Raw genomic sequence first — 15,909 nt, forward strand, 5'->3', positions numbered from 1 at the left:
TCTTAATCTTTATTCTGGTGGCTGGGGATTGAAAAATCCCCACCTTTAGAAAGCGCTGCTCTGATTGGCTGAGTGCTGTGACCAATCAGAGGCCATTCTCAGCTGTCATTCAATGAATGGCTGAGCGCTGCCTCTGATTAGTCACAGCGCTCAGCCAATCAAAAGCCGCGCTTTCTGGGGGCAGGGGTTTTTCAATCCCCGGACACCAGAATACAGATGAAGAATGACGGGGATGGGGAGAAGAGCCGGACAGTGCTTCTAGGTGAGTAAAATTTTTTATTTTTTTTTAACAGCTAGGGATGATTTTCGGGGGAAGAGCTTATATTTCGGAGAAGAGCAGCGCTGGGCTCATTAAAAAGCAATTGGATAGCATCGCTGTCCTCTGTGACAGCTGTGGCAGAGGATTCTTTAAGCCCTGCTGCAGACCCCTCATCACTGAACACTGTGACAATGCTGTCACAGTGTTCAGTGATGAGGAGACTCCCCGCGAGGATTATCAGAACCCTCCGAGAGTCCCCTCATCCCCTGTCCCGTGTAAGGTCTTTACGCGCAACACAGACCTTACCGGCGCGCATGTCCTATCTTTTGCAGGTGTGAGTATTTTGCGCCTCCAAAACCGGACATGTGAACACTTCATAGCAAAACAATTGTTCTAATAGACGCAATTTTTTTCGCGCACATAGGTGCACAAAAAACCCAAAAACGCTTGTCTGACCAAGCCCTTAAGGTACCTTTATATGGAATGACTATTAGGTGCCTTAGTGACTGACAGCCGTCCCATGGGCTACCATCTGACTATTACACAGAGCAGTAGTCATTCTGTGAATGGGGGTGGATCACTCCGGCCTGCCCACCTCTATTCACGGTAAATAGATAGACATTTATAGTTCAGTGACCGCCTGCTAAAATCTAAGCAACTCTGCCAAGTGATCGATTTGTCTCTCAGAACCCTTTTGGCTGCCACATATACGCGGGATGATTATCACCTGAATTCACTGTCTGTAGTGATAATCGCCCCGTGTAAAGGTACCTTAAGGCTGGGGTCACACGGGTCCAAATTTCAGCGGAATTCGTGCGGAATGGTTGCACCGAAAAAAACGTGAGAATTCCGCTGGAAAAGCCCTGCTTCAAAACCATCGGTCTTTAGCCGCGGGTTTTGGAGTGGTTTCACCGTTGGTATTCCACTGCAGCTTTCTCTCCCCACAGAGAGGAGAAAGGCCGCTGTGGAAATGAGAAAACAATTGACATGCTGCGGAATTGAATTGTGTGCTGCATGTCCGTTTCCGCTCAGCTTGGCCGCAACGGATTGGCCGCAGTGTGTGAAAAAGATTTTTGCAAAATCTCGTCCACTTTGCTGGCTCATCCCGGGATTAGGAGCCACGGGCGGAATTGCCACGTGGACATTCCGCAGCAATTCCGTCCTGTGTGAACCCAGCCTGAGAGTACATTCACATGTCACTGATTTCAATTTAAATTCAATCTGCGGGAGATCTGCACCAAAATCTTTCACATAATACGCCGCAAACTAGCGAGATGTGAATACACCCTGAAAGAAAAATAGTTTTTATTTTCCATTGCAGTCAATCAGAAAGCAGCTTTCATTTTTCAAGAGCACTATGGGAAATGAAAGCTGAGCTGTGATTGGTTGCTATCAAAGATAGACAGTTTCATAAACCTTGCCCACTGTGTTCAGTTCTGGAGACCTCACCTACCGAAAGAAACTGATAAAATAGAGTCCAAAGACAGGCTACAAAAATGGTGACAAATCTCAAAAGCAAACTTATCTTATATGGGTATTCCCATCTCAGGAATCCTACTTCTATACATTCAAAGTTGCAAAATGCATTAACCCATAAGAATCACAAATTCAAGTGTGAACAACGTGCTATATCACCAAAAAGTTAACCTATCTACTCCATAAAGCATGACGAAAATCTCTAGTTAACGTTATGTTTTAATTGACGCAAGAATGGCCACCATCATCAATGAATGAGTTCCGCCCATTAGAAAACGTTCTGCATTGTCTTATCATGTGAACTGGACTATATTGGACCTTCGCGGCAGCGTCTATGAATTAGTATTGTGCTTACTACACTTTATTTATTGTTTGTTTGATTTTTGCCTTTTTTCAGGATCTCGCTCAGTGTGTAACTTGCCATGAAAAGCATATCACCGTGAAGAAAGCTCCCATGGAATCATTAGGCATGACAGTGGCAGGAGGAAGAGGGAGTAAGAGCGGAGAGCTACCAATCTTTGTAACCAGCGTGCAGCCCCACGGATGTCTTGCAAGAGACAGCAGAATTAAACGAGGTTTAGATCTACCTTCTCCTTTCAGCAGACAAATAGCACTTGATGAATGTCGAATTCATGCTGATAGGAATAATTGGTAATTTATAGAAGCGGCAGATACAGGGCTGAATCCACAATGCAGCGGTTAGACATTACAGACAGGACTTCAGGCAGAGTCTATCCGCTACGTTTCATTTTTTGTTACATGATTTATGAGGTGTGAACATCTGGGATTCTCATATCCTTGGGTACAACACTAAGAAATAAGTTGTAACATGCCAGTTATTGCTGATTGGGATTACACTACACATTCGCAAACATTATTTTTTTTTTGCTGCAGACTATTTCTCCACCTCTCATGCCAAGTGCAGTCAAAAATACTGATCCAGTACTACCCCAAAAATAAGACACTGTCTTGTATTAAATTTTGCCCCAAAAGAGGTGCTAGGCCTTATTTTCGGGGGATGTCTTATACTTACACAGCAGGCGCGGTCCGAGTCCCTGACTCCGCAGTCCAGCAGTCCTCAGCCACTCATGCAACATCACTTCCTGGTTATGGGATTCATAAATCCCGCCTCCCAGAAGCGATTGCTGTGATTTGATCTTCGACCGCTGCTCAGACAATCGATGCAGCATTTGGTGAACCAATCACAGCCATCGCTTGGTTTATCAGCCGCTGCATTGATTGGCTGAGCAACGGTCGAACAAGCAGTCGCGCCTCTACATCGTGATAGCTGTTGATTGGTTCTTCGACTGCTGTATTGATTGGTTGAACAGTAGTTGAAGAACCAATCACAAACATCGCATTTTTCAATGTAATCTAGCCATGGCTTATTTTTGAGCTAGGGTTTATATTTCAAGCATCCCTGAAAGTCGCAAAAAATTAGCGTAGGGCTTATTTTTTGTGTAGGTCCTATTTTCGGGGAAACACGGTATATCTTAATACTGGTGTACTATGTCGAACAATTTTATGTTGTGGCCTCTGTAAGAGATAGAGAGTAAAACGTAATTGTAAGGTTGAAGAGTAGCAGGCGAGAAACAGAAATCCGCTGCTATGGCTGAAGTGGCCTCCTTCTGCTACAATACTAACATGGAGCCATTGTCAGACCTATGTTCATTCCAGAGACTCTCATTGCGAATTGGTACCTGAGTCACCTGCAGACGGTGGTGGATGACTTCCTGGATGATCTGTGCTATTGTAATAGAAGGAGGCCACTTCGAGCATGCTACCTTTGCTTCAGCCATAGCAGCAGTCCCACAGGAGTAGAGAGATGCGGAAAGCGGATTTCTGCTTCTGACATGCTACTCTTCAACTTTGCAATTGGGTTTTACTCTCTATCTCTTACATGGGCCACAACACAAAATTGAAACCCATGTTCCAGGACCCCCAGGAATCTGTGTGCCCTACCATCATGTAGCATCCATGCCTTCCTATTCAAGTACGCTGTTATTTCAATATAGGACACCAGTATTGAGATAAAGCGCTGGATCGGATCAGTCTTTTTGACTACAAACTTTATATACCTGACAGCTGCTTCTCAAGTCGTCTTTTTGCTTGACTACTACTTCTCAAGCTTTCCTATATGCCTGTCTACTACCTACCCTTTCTTCTGTATTGGGACTGGTACACTCAACTCCCCGATATGCCAGACTAGTCCAGCGCAGTGCTTTTATATGTGATTGTTATCAGCAAGTAATCTTGTACTTTTTATATGCCACACTTCTACTTCCCCAGCTCTCCTTTATGTCATACTGATACTTCTGCATTGATTCTATATGTGAGACCACGCCTTCCCCAGTCCTTCTAAATGCCAAACTACAGGGTTACTTTTGAAGAAATAGACAGTTTCAACATTTTATAAAAACCCAAAGGATTATTGATATAGCCACAATCCTTACACGGTTTTTAGTATATATCTTTAAGTTTGAATGACAAAGTTACAGATGTTCCATGTGTGATCCACTTGCTCCTCTACTACAGATGTCTCCCAGAACTTTTATCTTCGCATAAATACCCAGAGTTGAAATGTCTTGCTCCTCAGGGTGGCTCATGTGATGCTGACATCATGAAAAGTTGTAGTTGCAAAAACTTTTATCCCAACTGTTGCTACACATATTCTGTGTCTTCCTGTTGTTCTATATAACATTACAAGTGTTTATTTCCCTGTACCCTGTACTACAATTACAACTCTTCTGTATGCCACACCACTCCTTCCCCAACTCTCCTTCATGCCACACTACTACTTCTGTATCTCTTCTATATGTCAAACTACTACTTCACCAGTTCCTCTAAGTGCTACAGTATTACATCCCCAGCTCTTCTGTATGCCACACTACTAGTTTCCCAGCTCTTCTATATAGCTGACTACTACTTTTTGGACTTTTTTTCATACCAGAGTACTACTTCCTCAGCTCTTCTGAATGCCAGACTACTACTTTTATATCTTGTACAGAGTTGTCCACGGATAAGTAGCCCCGCACCACACTCCTATGAAATTAGCGCATACGCCAATGTGTGTTTTGCCCTAAGGCTGTATTCATACGGATGATTTTCCAGTACAAGTTCTGTCCGATTCCAAGATGAACAGAACTCACACTAGAAAAGAAAGCATTCATTTGAATGGGTTAATTCATAGGAGCGATTTTTCTCTCCTACCGATATTCCAAGTTAGAAAAATCGCTGCACATCCTATTTTTGGGTGAATCTTGTTCAAGAATTGCTCTTTATTTTTTTGGGGAGCCTAAAAAAAACGCATCAAACTCTCATGACATGGAATTTTCATGCGAATGTGATGCATTTTTAACACAGGTTTCCATAGGAACCACATAAACTAAGAAGTGCAGAGCAGAAAAAAAAAAGTGCAATACAAATGTATGTTTTTGACGTGCATCAAAATCATGAAAAATTGCATGGGAACTGGTCAGTTTTTCAGTGAAACTGGATAGCAACCAATCACAGAACAGTTTTAATTTCTTATAGTGCTGTGGTAAAATGAAAGCTGAGCTTTCTCTAAACATCTTTAAGACAGAGCAAGATTAGAGCTAAAGGGTAAAGGCCCATTTAGACACAAAGATTATTATACTTTTGAGCGATAATCGTTGTGTGCATTTACAAGGCTAGGTGATCGCTCAAATGTTGAGCGATCGCCTTGCGCTTCGAGCGGGGGATGCAGAAGACAAGCGGGGCCGCTTGCCTTCTGCGTTCAGCTCTTCTCTGCTCGGAGCGCCTGGCTGGACAGCTGTGTTCTTCATACCCCGCCTGTGATCAGGGAGCGGGATACAGCTGAAACAATAGTATCAGCTGTATCTCGCTGTGAACTCCTGATAAAGCTCATCCTTGTCTTTCAGCACACTGAAAGACAACGATCAGCGACTGCTTAACGAAAACTGCACGATGTCAGTGCAGTTAGATACGATTATCGCTCAAAAGATGGCTTTGAGCAATTTTTGAGTGATAATCGTTGTGTCTAAATGGGCCTTAACAAATTCCCCATTATTCAAGAAATTTGGATATAAGAGAGATTGTCTTAAAACAGAAGGTATTTGAATGCTCACTTACTTCACATATGGGCACAACAAAGGACTTAATGGGATTGTCCAACAATAGACACTTATAATGTAACCAGAGGATAAGTGATAAATGTCTGACCACTGAGACCCCCATGATCACTAGAACAGGGGACGTGATGCACCATTTCTCTTCACAGCACAACATGAGCAGTGCTTCTAGATACGAAGTCTATGGGCCCGACGGAGATCGGTGAGCGCTGTACCTGGTGCTCTAGAAACACACACAGAGGCAGGGCGCAGCTTCTAGTGTTTTATCTCACCCCAGTGCTGGATTCACATCTACACTGCTCAGTACTGTTGAATAATGTCCTCCATGCTGTTTCCACTTCTCTGTAAACTAATAGAAAGCCCATCCCAGTACAGCGACTGCAATCTATATAAATCTCCATGCTCAGCAAAATGATTCAGTAGAATTAGGAATGAGTTATAATGTAAAGGCGTCAGCTATTTTGAATGCATGAAATACTCAGGGAAACCAACATGGAGGTTCTTTTGCGTGTTTCCCTACTTTTATAGACACTGGTAGACTTTCTCACAAGCCTCAGCAGGCTTTTCTTTTATTCTTATTGCATCTAATTAAAAATATTCCCAATGAAAAATATTCCAATACAGTTTGTTGTACACAGTGGCCACGGAAAACAAGCCCAGCACCACACTCTATTGAAAGCTGTCTAAGTGAAAATCTGTCTTTTTTTTTTTTTTTTTTACCTCAGCAGTATAAGAAATGAAAGCTGCGCTGTGATTGGTTGCTATGGGTGACAAAGACAGATTTTCTTTTAGACAGCTTTCAGAAGAGTGTGATGCTGGGCACTTTTCCGTGGTCCACCCTGTAGATGCCAGGGCCAGACTACTACTTTCCATCCCTTCTACATGCCAAACTACTTCTAGGGCCTTGTGTGGTGTAAAGTGTTAAGGCAGCAGAATGCCTGAAGGTTGTGAGTTCAATCTCCACATGGGTCAGGTAGCCGGCTCAAGATTGACTCAGCGTTCCATCCTTCCAAGGTCGGTAAAATGAGTACCCAGCTTGCTGGGGAGTAATGAACAAATCACCTGAAAGCGCTGCGGAATATGTTGGCGCTATACAAATAACAAGTCCCTTACCTACTACTTTCCAGCTGTTTTTTAAGCCTATTACTTTCCCAACTATTCTATCTACATGACTGTTTCCTACGCTCTTTGTGCTCCAGACCATCCTAAGCTGTTCTTCTGTATGAGAACATATTAGTCCTTCTCCAACTGTCTCCGACAATTCATACCAATTGCTATGAGCAGTGAAGAACTGAAGTTCCCTTCCACCACATTACTCATAACCTTACTTATACATTGTGATATTCTAGAATAATTACAGGGGTCAGCTGGATGACATAGATATCTTATCTCCATGAGTCGGAGCTCCCCTGTCCTCAGGGGTCTGTAGGGGTAGCAGCAGTTACAGCTCAATTTTAAGAATTAGAGGACTGAATTGGAAACAAACATTTGTCATTTTTTTTCCTCCAGGAGATGTTCTGCTGAGTATAAATGGTATTGACCTGACCAACCTGAGCCATAGTGAAGCTGTGGCTATGCTCAAAGCCAGCGCCGCTTCCTCCGTCATCACTCTTAAGGCCCTTGAGATGGAGGTTTTGGAAGAGCAAACCCAAGTAAATGAAGAAATGAGCACAATTAGTGAAAATGAATATGATGCCAGCTGGTCTCCATCATGGGTCATGTGGCTTGGACTTCCCAGGTAAATGGTATTATCAATGTAAAGTGTTATTCTTTCTCTGCAAAGAGGCCTTATGCACAGGATAGGACTTCTTTCTGTGGACTGTTGGATTCTCCTATCGGCCACTGTATGCGCTTCTATATGGCATAGTAATAAAGTTGGTGCTTTCTTCTGGCAGCCTGCTTAATCCAATCATGCTAAGCATATACTGATTTACATTCCATTTGCCATTAGTACTGCACAGTTTAGCCATTTTTGTTGCTTAAACGGGATTTTCAAAGTATTGAACAAATAGAGAGAGGGCAGGAAATTAGAAAAAAAAAGTTATACTTAGTGCCATCTTTTCCCATCCTCACATCTGGTCTTTGTTCACTTTAGCTACAGTGGTCACATTCCATATATTTATACTTGACCACTGCAGCCAATCACTAGCTTCAGAGGTAGACGGCTCAAGGCCAGTGATTGGCTACAAAGACCAGCATTGAGGACTTGACCTGTGGCACTAAATCAGCAAGGTAATAGAGCAGTGAGTATAACTTAGTTTTTCTGCCTTTAACTATCTTCTGCCCTCTAACCATTTGTTCAGTAACTTGGAAAACCTATTTAATAGCTAAATACACCAAAAACTAAACAGGAAAACAGATCTTTAGACTAAACATGAGAATGTTATTAGTGAGTCTGGAAACATTTACAGCTATGACATCCTCACAAGGAACATATTGAATAAGTAAAAAATATATAAAAATAAGTAACGTAATGCAAACACTTTTACAATTTGATGGCTCTTTAGAGATGTCATTGTGGTTTTACTGGCTCACAGCACTCCATGTGGTTATAAATGGTATTACTAGCAGAGTTTCTACTGATTTTTACATTAGAAGCGGTGTTGTGTCTCCTTAAGGAGAGCAGCCAAAACGTGTGTGGGGACACCTAGGGGGTGAGTGGATCAGGGGATGGTATAGTCTTTCCCCAAGGAGAGCACCCAGAATGGTGTGGGGACACCTGAAAGCTAAGTAAGGAGACCTATAAGGAAATGCTCCTCTGGGAAATTTATGCAAATAAGAAAGATGAAAAAATAACTCTACAGCGCCATCTATTGGATGGCAGCATCCCTTCAATTCAAAGTGACATTTTACTTCTTGAAGGAATGGTTATTGCTCTCCACATCTTCCTGCCACTGTTTAAGCTCCCTTTTTTTTTTGCTTCTTGCTCTAGATTGTTCACTATTGGAATCACTCTATCTAATACTTTTATACATATGTATTATGACTTTGCATGGAGCTGTAATAAGGCATCCATAGAAGTGTATTGTGGCATACTGTACCTCCATATGTCCCCAATTTCATACATTATGATGTAAATTAGCCCTGTGGATTGTGATGTGGAATTCCAGCAAATATATTCTGCCTATGTGAATGGGCCCCATGCGTTCACATGGCAGAATTTTCTGCAAAATAATTCCGTCTCTAAAGACTGCTGCAAAATTCGTGGCTTACTGTGGTGGTTTTTGCAGTGGGGCTTGCATACAGATTTAGTCCTGTCAATGAGCCAAGAAGTGATGTGTCAGTTATTGACAGAAGAAATGTGATTTTGAAGTCTGCACGCAGATTTTGCCCATTTGCAGGACTTGATCCGTGTGCAAGTCCATAGCACAAACTGTGCTTTAGGCTAATTTCACATGGGCAAGTGCGATATTGGGTCGTGAAACTCGGCCACATATTGCGGTCGCCAACATACAATTTCCCTCGCATTACTTCTGGGAAGTAGCGATCAGCCGCACCGGAGGATTGACCAGTGTGTCCCGTTGATAATGTGAAACCTTGCATTGCACTCGTGTTCACCTTGCGTGCTGTGCAATGCTTTTACCAGCCCTATTGAAAACAATGGGCGATGCGTTCACCCGTACAGAACGTATATTCGCATGAATGACAACTGGCCCTAATTATGCATTTAAACCTTTGCAATCCAATTTTGGATTCAGGGTTTCCTAGGGGGGCTTTCTCTTTCTGCCATTATACAATGGCGCCATCTGCTGGCTAGAGCTAGTACTGCGGTATGGGACATGCTGGGTAGGCCCCCTGACAATAGAGTGGCCAGTAATATACAGTAAGAATACCCTGTCGGACGTCTTCCGACATTGGAGCTGTACAGACTTCAATCAGAATGTCTTTAGACGTCAGACAGTGGATTGGAAAGGGTTACTTGCCATTCACGGGAAGGATGTTCCACGCAGAGTGTGAACTGGCATTTTGACAGCAAAACAGCCGATCGATCAGCTAGCACGGACGTATCCACCTGCTTCTCGCCATCATATTTTTTTTCTCTCTTCAGCTGTCTCCATAGGTGCCATGATGTCGTCTTGAGAAGAAGCAGTTTGGGCAGCTGGGGCTTTAGCATAGTTGGAGGTTATGAGGAGAACCACACAAATCAACCCTTCTTCATTAAAACCATAGTTCTTGGGACACCTGCATACTATGATGGACGCCTTAAGTGAGTACTATTCAACGGTGGAAGCCACCCGCAACAGCCATATACTAGCTTTACTCTCCAGATGATATTTGTATACTCATCCTATTAGTTCATGGCTGGAAATTAGTTCTAGACAACTTTAAGGGGTCATTCACACAGGCGTAAATATGCACCATATTACGTGCGTATTTGTGAAAAATAAACAAGATCAATTTAAATAGCTCAACACATAACGAAAGGTTTCTCCAAATTCAGCACAAAATGCCTCTTTTAATGACTACTGGAGACTCAGAATTATTCAGCTCCTTCAGGACAAGTGTCTTTAGTACTTTTGCTGCCTTGACCTGCTGCAAATGTGATGCATAACCTAATTGCAATGGGGAAGCTGAATAATATTGATTGCAAGTCTACATATAGGTTTGTATATATTATACTATTTGTAGTCTCTGTCCCTTCCATCGAAAAGAGGGACGCTTCTGAGTCCAAACCTTCTCGGCTGAGTATGATATTTGGCCTTATGGTGGACTCAAGGGTAGCAGTTGAGGAGCTGCAATGTGTTGGGTTGACTACCATAGTACTAGAGAAGTGAAGGCATCAAATCAATTCTTATCTTTTTGCTGACGGGGGAACACAAACAGTCCTGTTATCTCCAGAACAAACTTTAATAAAAGCAAAGGAACCATTTTTGATCCTGTTCCATAATATCATGACTATAGTTTCAGAGACCCAAAAGCAACACTTTTCCCACTGTTTATGTTACAGTGAACATATCTGCAATTTCCTGACTTTTATAAAAGTGTCCTGCTTTCCTAATCATGACTATGGTCAGGTAATCCTGCTGTGAAATCCAAGCAAGTACCACTGAAGTCACATACATAGATCTCCATGACCCTTTGAGGCTCAGCGTATACGTACCTCAGCTACTAAGTCAGTCCTGTCAAATCCAAGCAAATTCCATTAACTTAAGGTACACAGACCACGATAAGCCTTCGCGGCTTGGTTTATGGTGTATGGCATACATCAGCAACTACATGAGTCTCGGGGGTCTTTCATGTGTAAGAAGCAATGTAGACTGGAGAAACATCAGCACATGTGGATAAATGGATGGACCCTAATACTGCTGTAGTTGATGATGTGCCCCCTACACCGTGGTTAATTGTGCCAGTGGAACTTGCTTGGATTTCATAGCATGATCACCTGACTATAGTCCCTAGGACCTTCATGCAAAAGTGACTAAACTGAAGATTTGTTTAGTGTAACTTTAAGGGCTCGTTCACACAACCGCATTCGTAAACCGGTGTGTGGGTCACTAAGCGTTTTACCGGTCAATGTAAGTCGGCAGAGAGCCAGCTATTGCCATGTATGGCAGCGGGTGCACTGTGTACAGCAGCGTATCTCCAATATGCGGTCATGCGCAGTGTGACTTGTGTCTCTTTTTTTTTATTTTCATAGAGGGGTTGCATATATATCATCGCCCATACGCAATGTATTGCATATGGACAGCTTTGCATACACTACCCATACAAAAGAATAAGGCTTATGCTGCATGATACGTGGTGATATAAAGCATGCTACGATCTTTCCCGTGTATCGGGCTCACGCTGGGTGGTACGCCGAGAAATAGAGCATGCTACAATCTTTCACATGCACTTATCTACACGCAGTGTTTACACGCTAATGTGAATGGATCAATGAAAGTCCATGTACGTTCATTGACTCCATTCACCACGTGTCATGTGGCCATACATCGCATGCGTAATACACACCAAAATCATGGTCATATAAATGAGCCCTAAGAGTAGAATAAATGGCAGTTTTGTGGCTTGGACAATCCCTCTAAATTATAAAATTGACAAGATCATCCTGTACACATGTAAATCTGAGGAGCTAGGGCTGGTGTGAATAGGTTCAGTATAAGTGGGTGGTAAGTCTAGTGGGGCTGCATAGCGGCTTGGGGACATGGGCCTACTTTGTATGTCTCTCCTCCTTAAGGAGTGAACCAACTTTTCTACAGCATACAAGCAGGGCCTTACTTCAGCATACGCCTACTCCGGTAGCACTCGATTGTCTCACCTTCTAGCTTCACAGCTTCCTTATTGTTTCTTGAGCTTTAGCTTATGCTCCCTCACTTTTCCTTTCACCTTCTCTATTGCTCTGCTCTAGTATCAGGGTGGGAACCATTCTCTATTTTTCTATTCTGGTTTCTACGCAGCCATGGACCAGCGCATAGCGCAAGGCAGCGAGCATTCTTTCCCATGCACCAAGGACAAATACCTCGAACAGTGTAAAACATTACAAAACAGTGAATGCAATATAAAACAGTGCCACCATCATCAACATCTATGCACAAACAGTATGTATTCATTTGTCATATCCCTTTACACACACAAAATGTATAGGATGAATAAGAGGAGACCTGAGGCCATCAGTACTGGAAAACCCCTTCAGGAAGCAAATTACAGTGTTTTCTCTTGTTGCTGAAGTAGACAATTCCAAGATCAATATAATTTAGGGTCTATCCACCAACTATTACAATATGATTAGAGATGAGCGAGCGTACTTGCTAAGGCAAGCTACTCGAGCGAGTAGTGCCTTATTCGAGTACCTGGCTGCTCGTCTCTAAAGATTCGGGTGCCGGCGGGGGAGAGCGGTGAGTTTCGGGAGTGAGCAGGGAGGAGCGAGAGGGAGAGAGTGAGAGAGAGATCTCTCCCCCCCCCCCTTCCTCCCTGCTCTCCCCCGCCGAGACCCGAATCTTTAGAGACGAGCGGGCAGGTACTCGCATAAGGCACTACTCGCTCAAGTAATGTGCCTTAGCGAGTACGCGCGCTCATCTCTAATTATGATGTTTGAGTCTCAGAGACTCCATGGTCAGAGGTGATTCTGAAAGGTCTGTACTGTATTTCCATTTACATGTGAAATCTCTTTCATTTCAGGTGTGGAGACATGATTGTCGCTGTGAATGGCTTATCTACCGTAGGAATGAGTCACTCTGCTCTAGTCCCAATGCTAAAGGAACAAAGGAGCAAAGTCACACTTAGTGTGATCTCATGGCCCGGAAGCTTGGTCTAACGGACTCTCTAATGTCGTGAACCATCTCCAGTGCTCTAGAGCTAGTACGGAGCTGCTCATTGTCTCAGCATTACCTACTTTACAGCAAAGTGTTCAGAAGTGATAGATTTGCGTTGTAAGCTCGTATTGAGGTGGGAAGACTCATTATGAGGGGCTCAGATACGCTCACTACTTGTGCTGGTCTAGTAATGAGGCGCCACTGCTTTTCTTTCAGCCATCCAAAAACTATCTTTCGATGAGAGTCTGTAGATTGTGCTGCACTATCAGCTCATATACAATAAAGTTTTTCTGTAGAGGTTACGTAAAGCCATTGAGTAAATGTTTTTGGGGTTTTCTTTTGTGCCACGGTTACAGTGTTTGATGGCTTTTGCTACATTGTCAGTGACAAAACCTGTGCCGCCATCTTTAATATTCAGACATTTTCTCTGTAAATGTACAGTGAAAGCCTTCCCAACTCCCCACTGCATTTCTTTATAGACTTTTGTGCTGCTGCGGGACCTTTTATTGGTTTACCTCATGGGGATATTGCCAATAACATGTGTCCTATAAGAATGATATCACTCATTTGCCTGTGGTGGCTTTGAGAATTCTACAAAAAAAATATAGGGGGCCAAAGCTAAAACTTGGATAAATGGGTTTTGTATTGTGCAATAACTGTTTGATTTATCTCTTCTTTTTTGGTGAAAATTTAATACAGTGTATCCTGTACAAGGGACAAGGGGATTCATCTCAAGGTTTACCTTCCTGATAATGAATGTGTTTTTTGTTAGTGTGAGCAAACTTTTGATATTTTTACTGCAATATTTCTATTCAGATGTGCTTGTGTTTGTGGACTTTTTACAACGTTGAATATCAAGGCCACTTGTTGAACTAATATTGCTTCAATCAAGAATGGGAATCCTTGAGCTTCCCCACCTGTTGTTGCTCCCAGACAATGAAAGATGTACAATTTATTTGATGAGCATTGTGGGAAATGGTATTGGATATCTATGCATCATGAGACATGTATTTCAACACTGAGGTAGTTTACTTTTAGCATAGAGTGTGCATGTTGCCTTTATACAGTATATGTGACCATTTTGAGCTTCAGTAAATCATTTTTGGTCGAGAAGGAAGCCTGATGCATCGAAAGACCTGGAAGGATCTACGTCTAAGTGAGAAGCCTAAAGATGGCGGTACTCTTTAGACAAATGGCAGCCAATCCACCAATCTCAGCGGACCAGCCAACCGTCTAAAGCATATGATTGTGCCCTGTCTCTTCTGCGATGGTAAATGTTGAGGGAGGAAATATCAACCATAGTGGATTTCAACGTTCCCAATCCTTTGTTCTAAGGGAAGACAAGACACTTCCAGAGGTTTCTGGCATTGTCTTATTCCTTTCTCCCATTGAGAACTCATGCGTGTTTGGCCAAGCTGAAGGAATAGCTGTCAGCTGACAGCTAAGATGTATGGCCACCTTAAAGGAACTGTCCAGGACTTTTACTATTGATGACCTAAGCTCAGCTTAGGTCATCAGTAGTTGATCGGCTTGGGGCTTCTGCTTGGGATTCCCACCGATCAGCTGATCACTGGGACCACTATTTGTGCAGACAGTGCTAGAAGCAGATAGCACTATCCATATTGCATCACCCCAAGTTAGTACTGCAGGCACAGCTCCCACTGAATTTAGTTGGAGCTATGCTTGTAGTATCAGCCTGGGCTGCTCCATTGTTGACAGTGCTATCGGCCTCCAGCACTAACTGTACCAATATTAGGCCCAGCAATGAACTGAATGGCAGGGCTCCCAAGTGCAAGACCTCTGCTGATCAACTGTTAATGACCTATCCTGAACATAGGTCATCTATAGTAAAAGTCCTCGACAGCCCCTTAAGGGCCCTTTTAGAAGGAGTAAGTATCATTTAGATTCTTGCTGGATTGTGCAAATCTGAATGCTATCATTCAGTGTAACCACTGTCAACGACTGAATGACAAGTGATAATTTGCTTGCGTATCTTTTTTTTTTAGTTTGTGCAGGCATAAAAATCATATGGTGATTGGTCTGTGTAAACGTATGAATGTCCGCTTGCTTACTGTGAGTGGAGGCGGGTGGATGGACAAGATCTTCAGCTCGCTCCGTCTCCATTCACTGAGCAATCATTACTCCTGTGTGTGGAGGTGCCACAATCGTCCGGGGTAAAAGGACCCTAAGGCTCTGTTCACATGAGTGGCGTGGCTTCTGTTTTCAAATAAATCAAAGATGACACAAACAGCCCCTACTGACGCCAATGGTGTCAATCTGTGCTACTCTTGCCATCAAAAATACCAGCATGCCAGATGGATGTCTCAATGCAAATATGAACAAAGCCTAAGAGTTGACTAGACAATGTCTCCTATGGAAATAAGTCATCTGTATGAAATCAATGATCCATGGGTGCGGTTCAACAGGTTATGACCATGCAGACCTTTCATATTTTGGCCAGATACTCCTAAGATCCAATACACTTACACACCAAGTATATTTTTCAATAATGTTTCCTTTCAGCATCCGAAGCTGCCCACACATTGCTGAATGCTGTTGATATCTATGACGTTCCCTTGCATTTCACCTCAGAGTTAGTATATGTATAGGACATAAACTTATAATGTTATTTGAATCTACAAAATGGTTGCTTCCAATGTAAAGACAACCAGTAAACTTTAACCCTTTCCAATCCAATTTGTATCCTGGTTTTCCTAGGGGGCTTACTCTCTTTCTGCCATTATACAACAGCGCTATCTGCTGGCTAAAGCCAGTACTGCATGAGGTGACACGTTGGATAGGCTCCAAT

General features: G+C 42.9%; 1 protein-coding gene across 1 annotated transcript in view; it reads left to right on the forward strand.

Annotated features, from left to right (window-relative positions):
- LNX2 (ligand of numb-protein X 2) overlaps positions 1 to 14,699 on the forward strand; it is a 130,789-nt gene extending 116,090 nt beyond the window's left edge. The window contains exons 7-10 of the mRNA XM_066583245.1: positions 2,133 to 2,310; positions 7,357 to 7,585; positions 9,896 to 10,054; positions 12,967 to 14,699. Coding sequence (XP_066439342.1) covers positions 2,133 to 2,310; positions 7,357 to 7,585; positions 9,896 to 10,054; positions 12,967 to 13,102 — 702 coding nt within the window. The 3' untranslated portion in view covers positions 13,103 to 14,699. The remainder of the gene's footprint in view (positions 1 to 2,132; positions 2,311 to 7,356; positions 7,586 to 9,895; positions 10,055 to 12,966) is intronic.
- The last annotated feature ends 1,210 nt before the right edge of the window (positions 14,700 to 15,909 follow it).

Source organism: Eleutherodactylus coqui, chromosome 1, assembly GCF_035609145.1.
Source record: "Eleutherodactylus coqui strain aEleCoq1 chromosome 1, aEleCoq1.hap1, whole genome shotgun sequence".
NCBI classification, from domain to species: domain Eukaryota; kingdom Metazoa; phylum Chordata; class Amphibia; order Anura; family Eleutherodactylidae; genus Eleutherodactylus; species Eleutherodactylus coqui.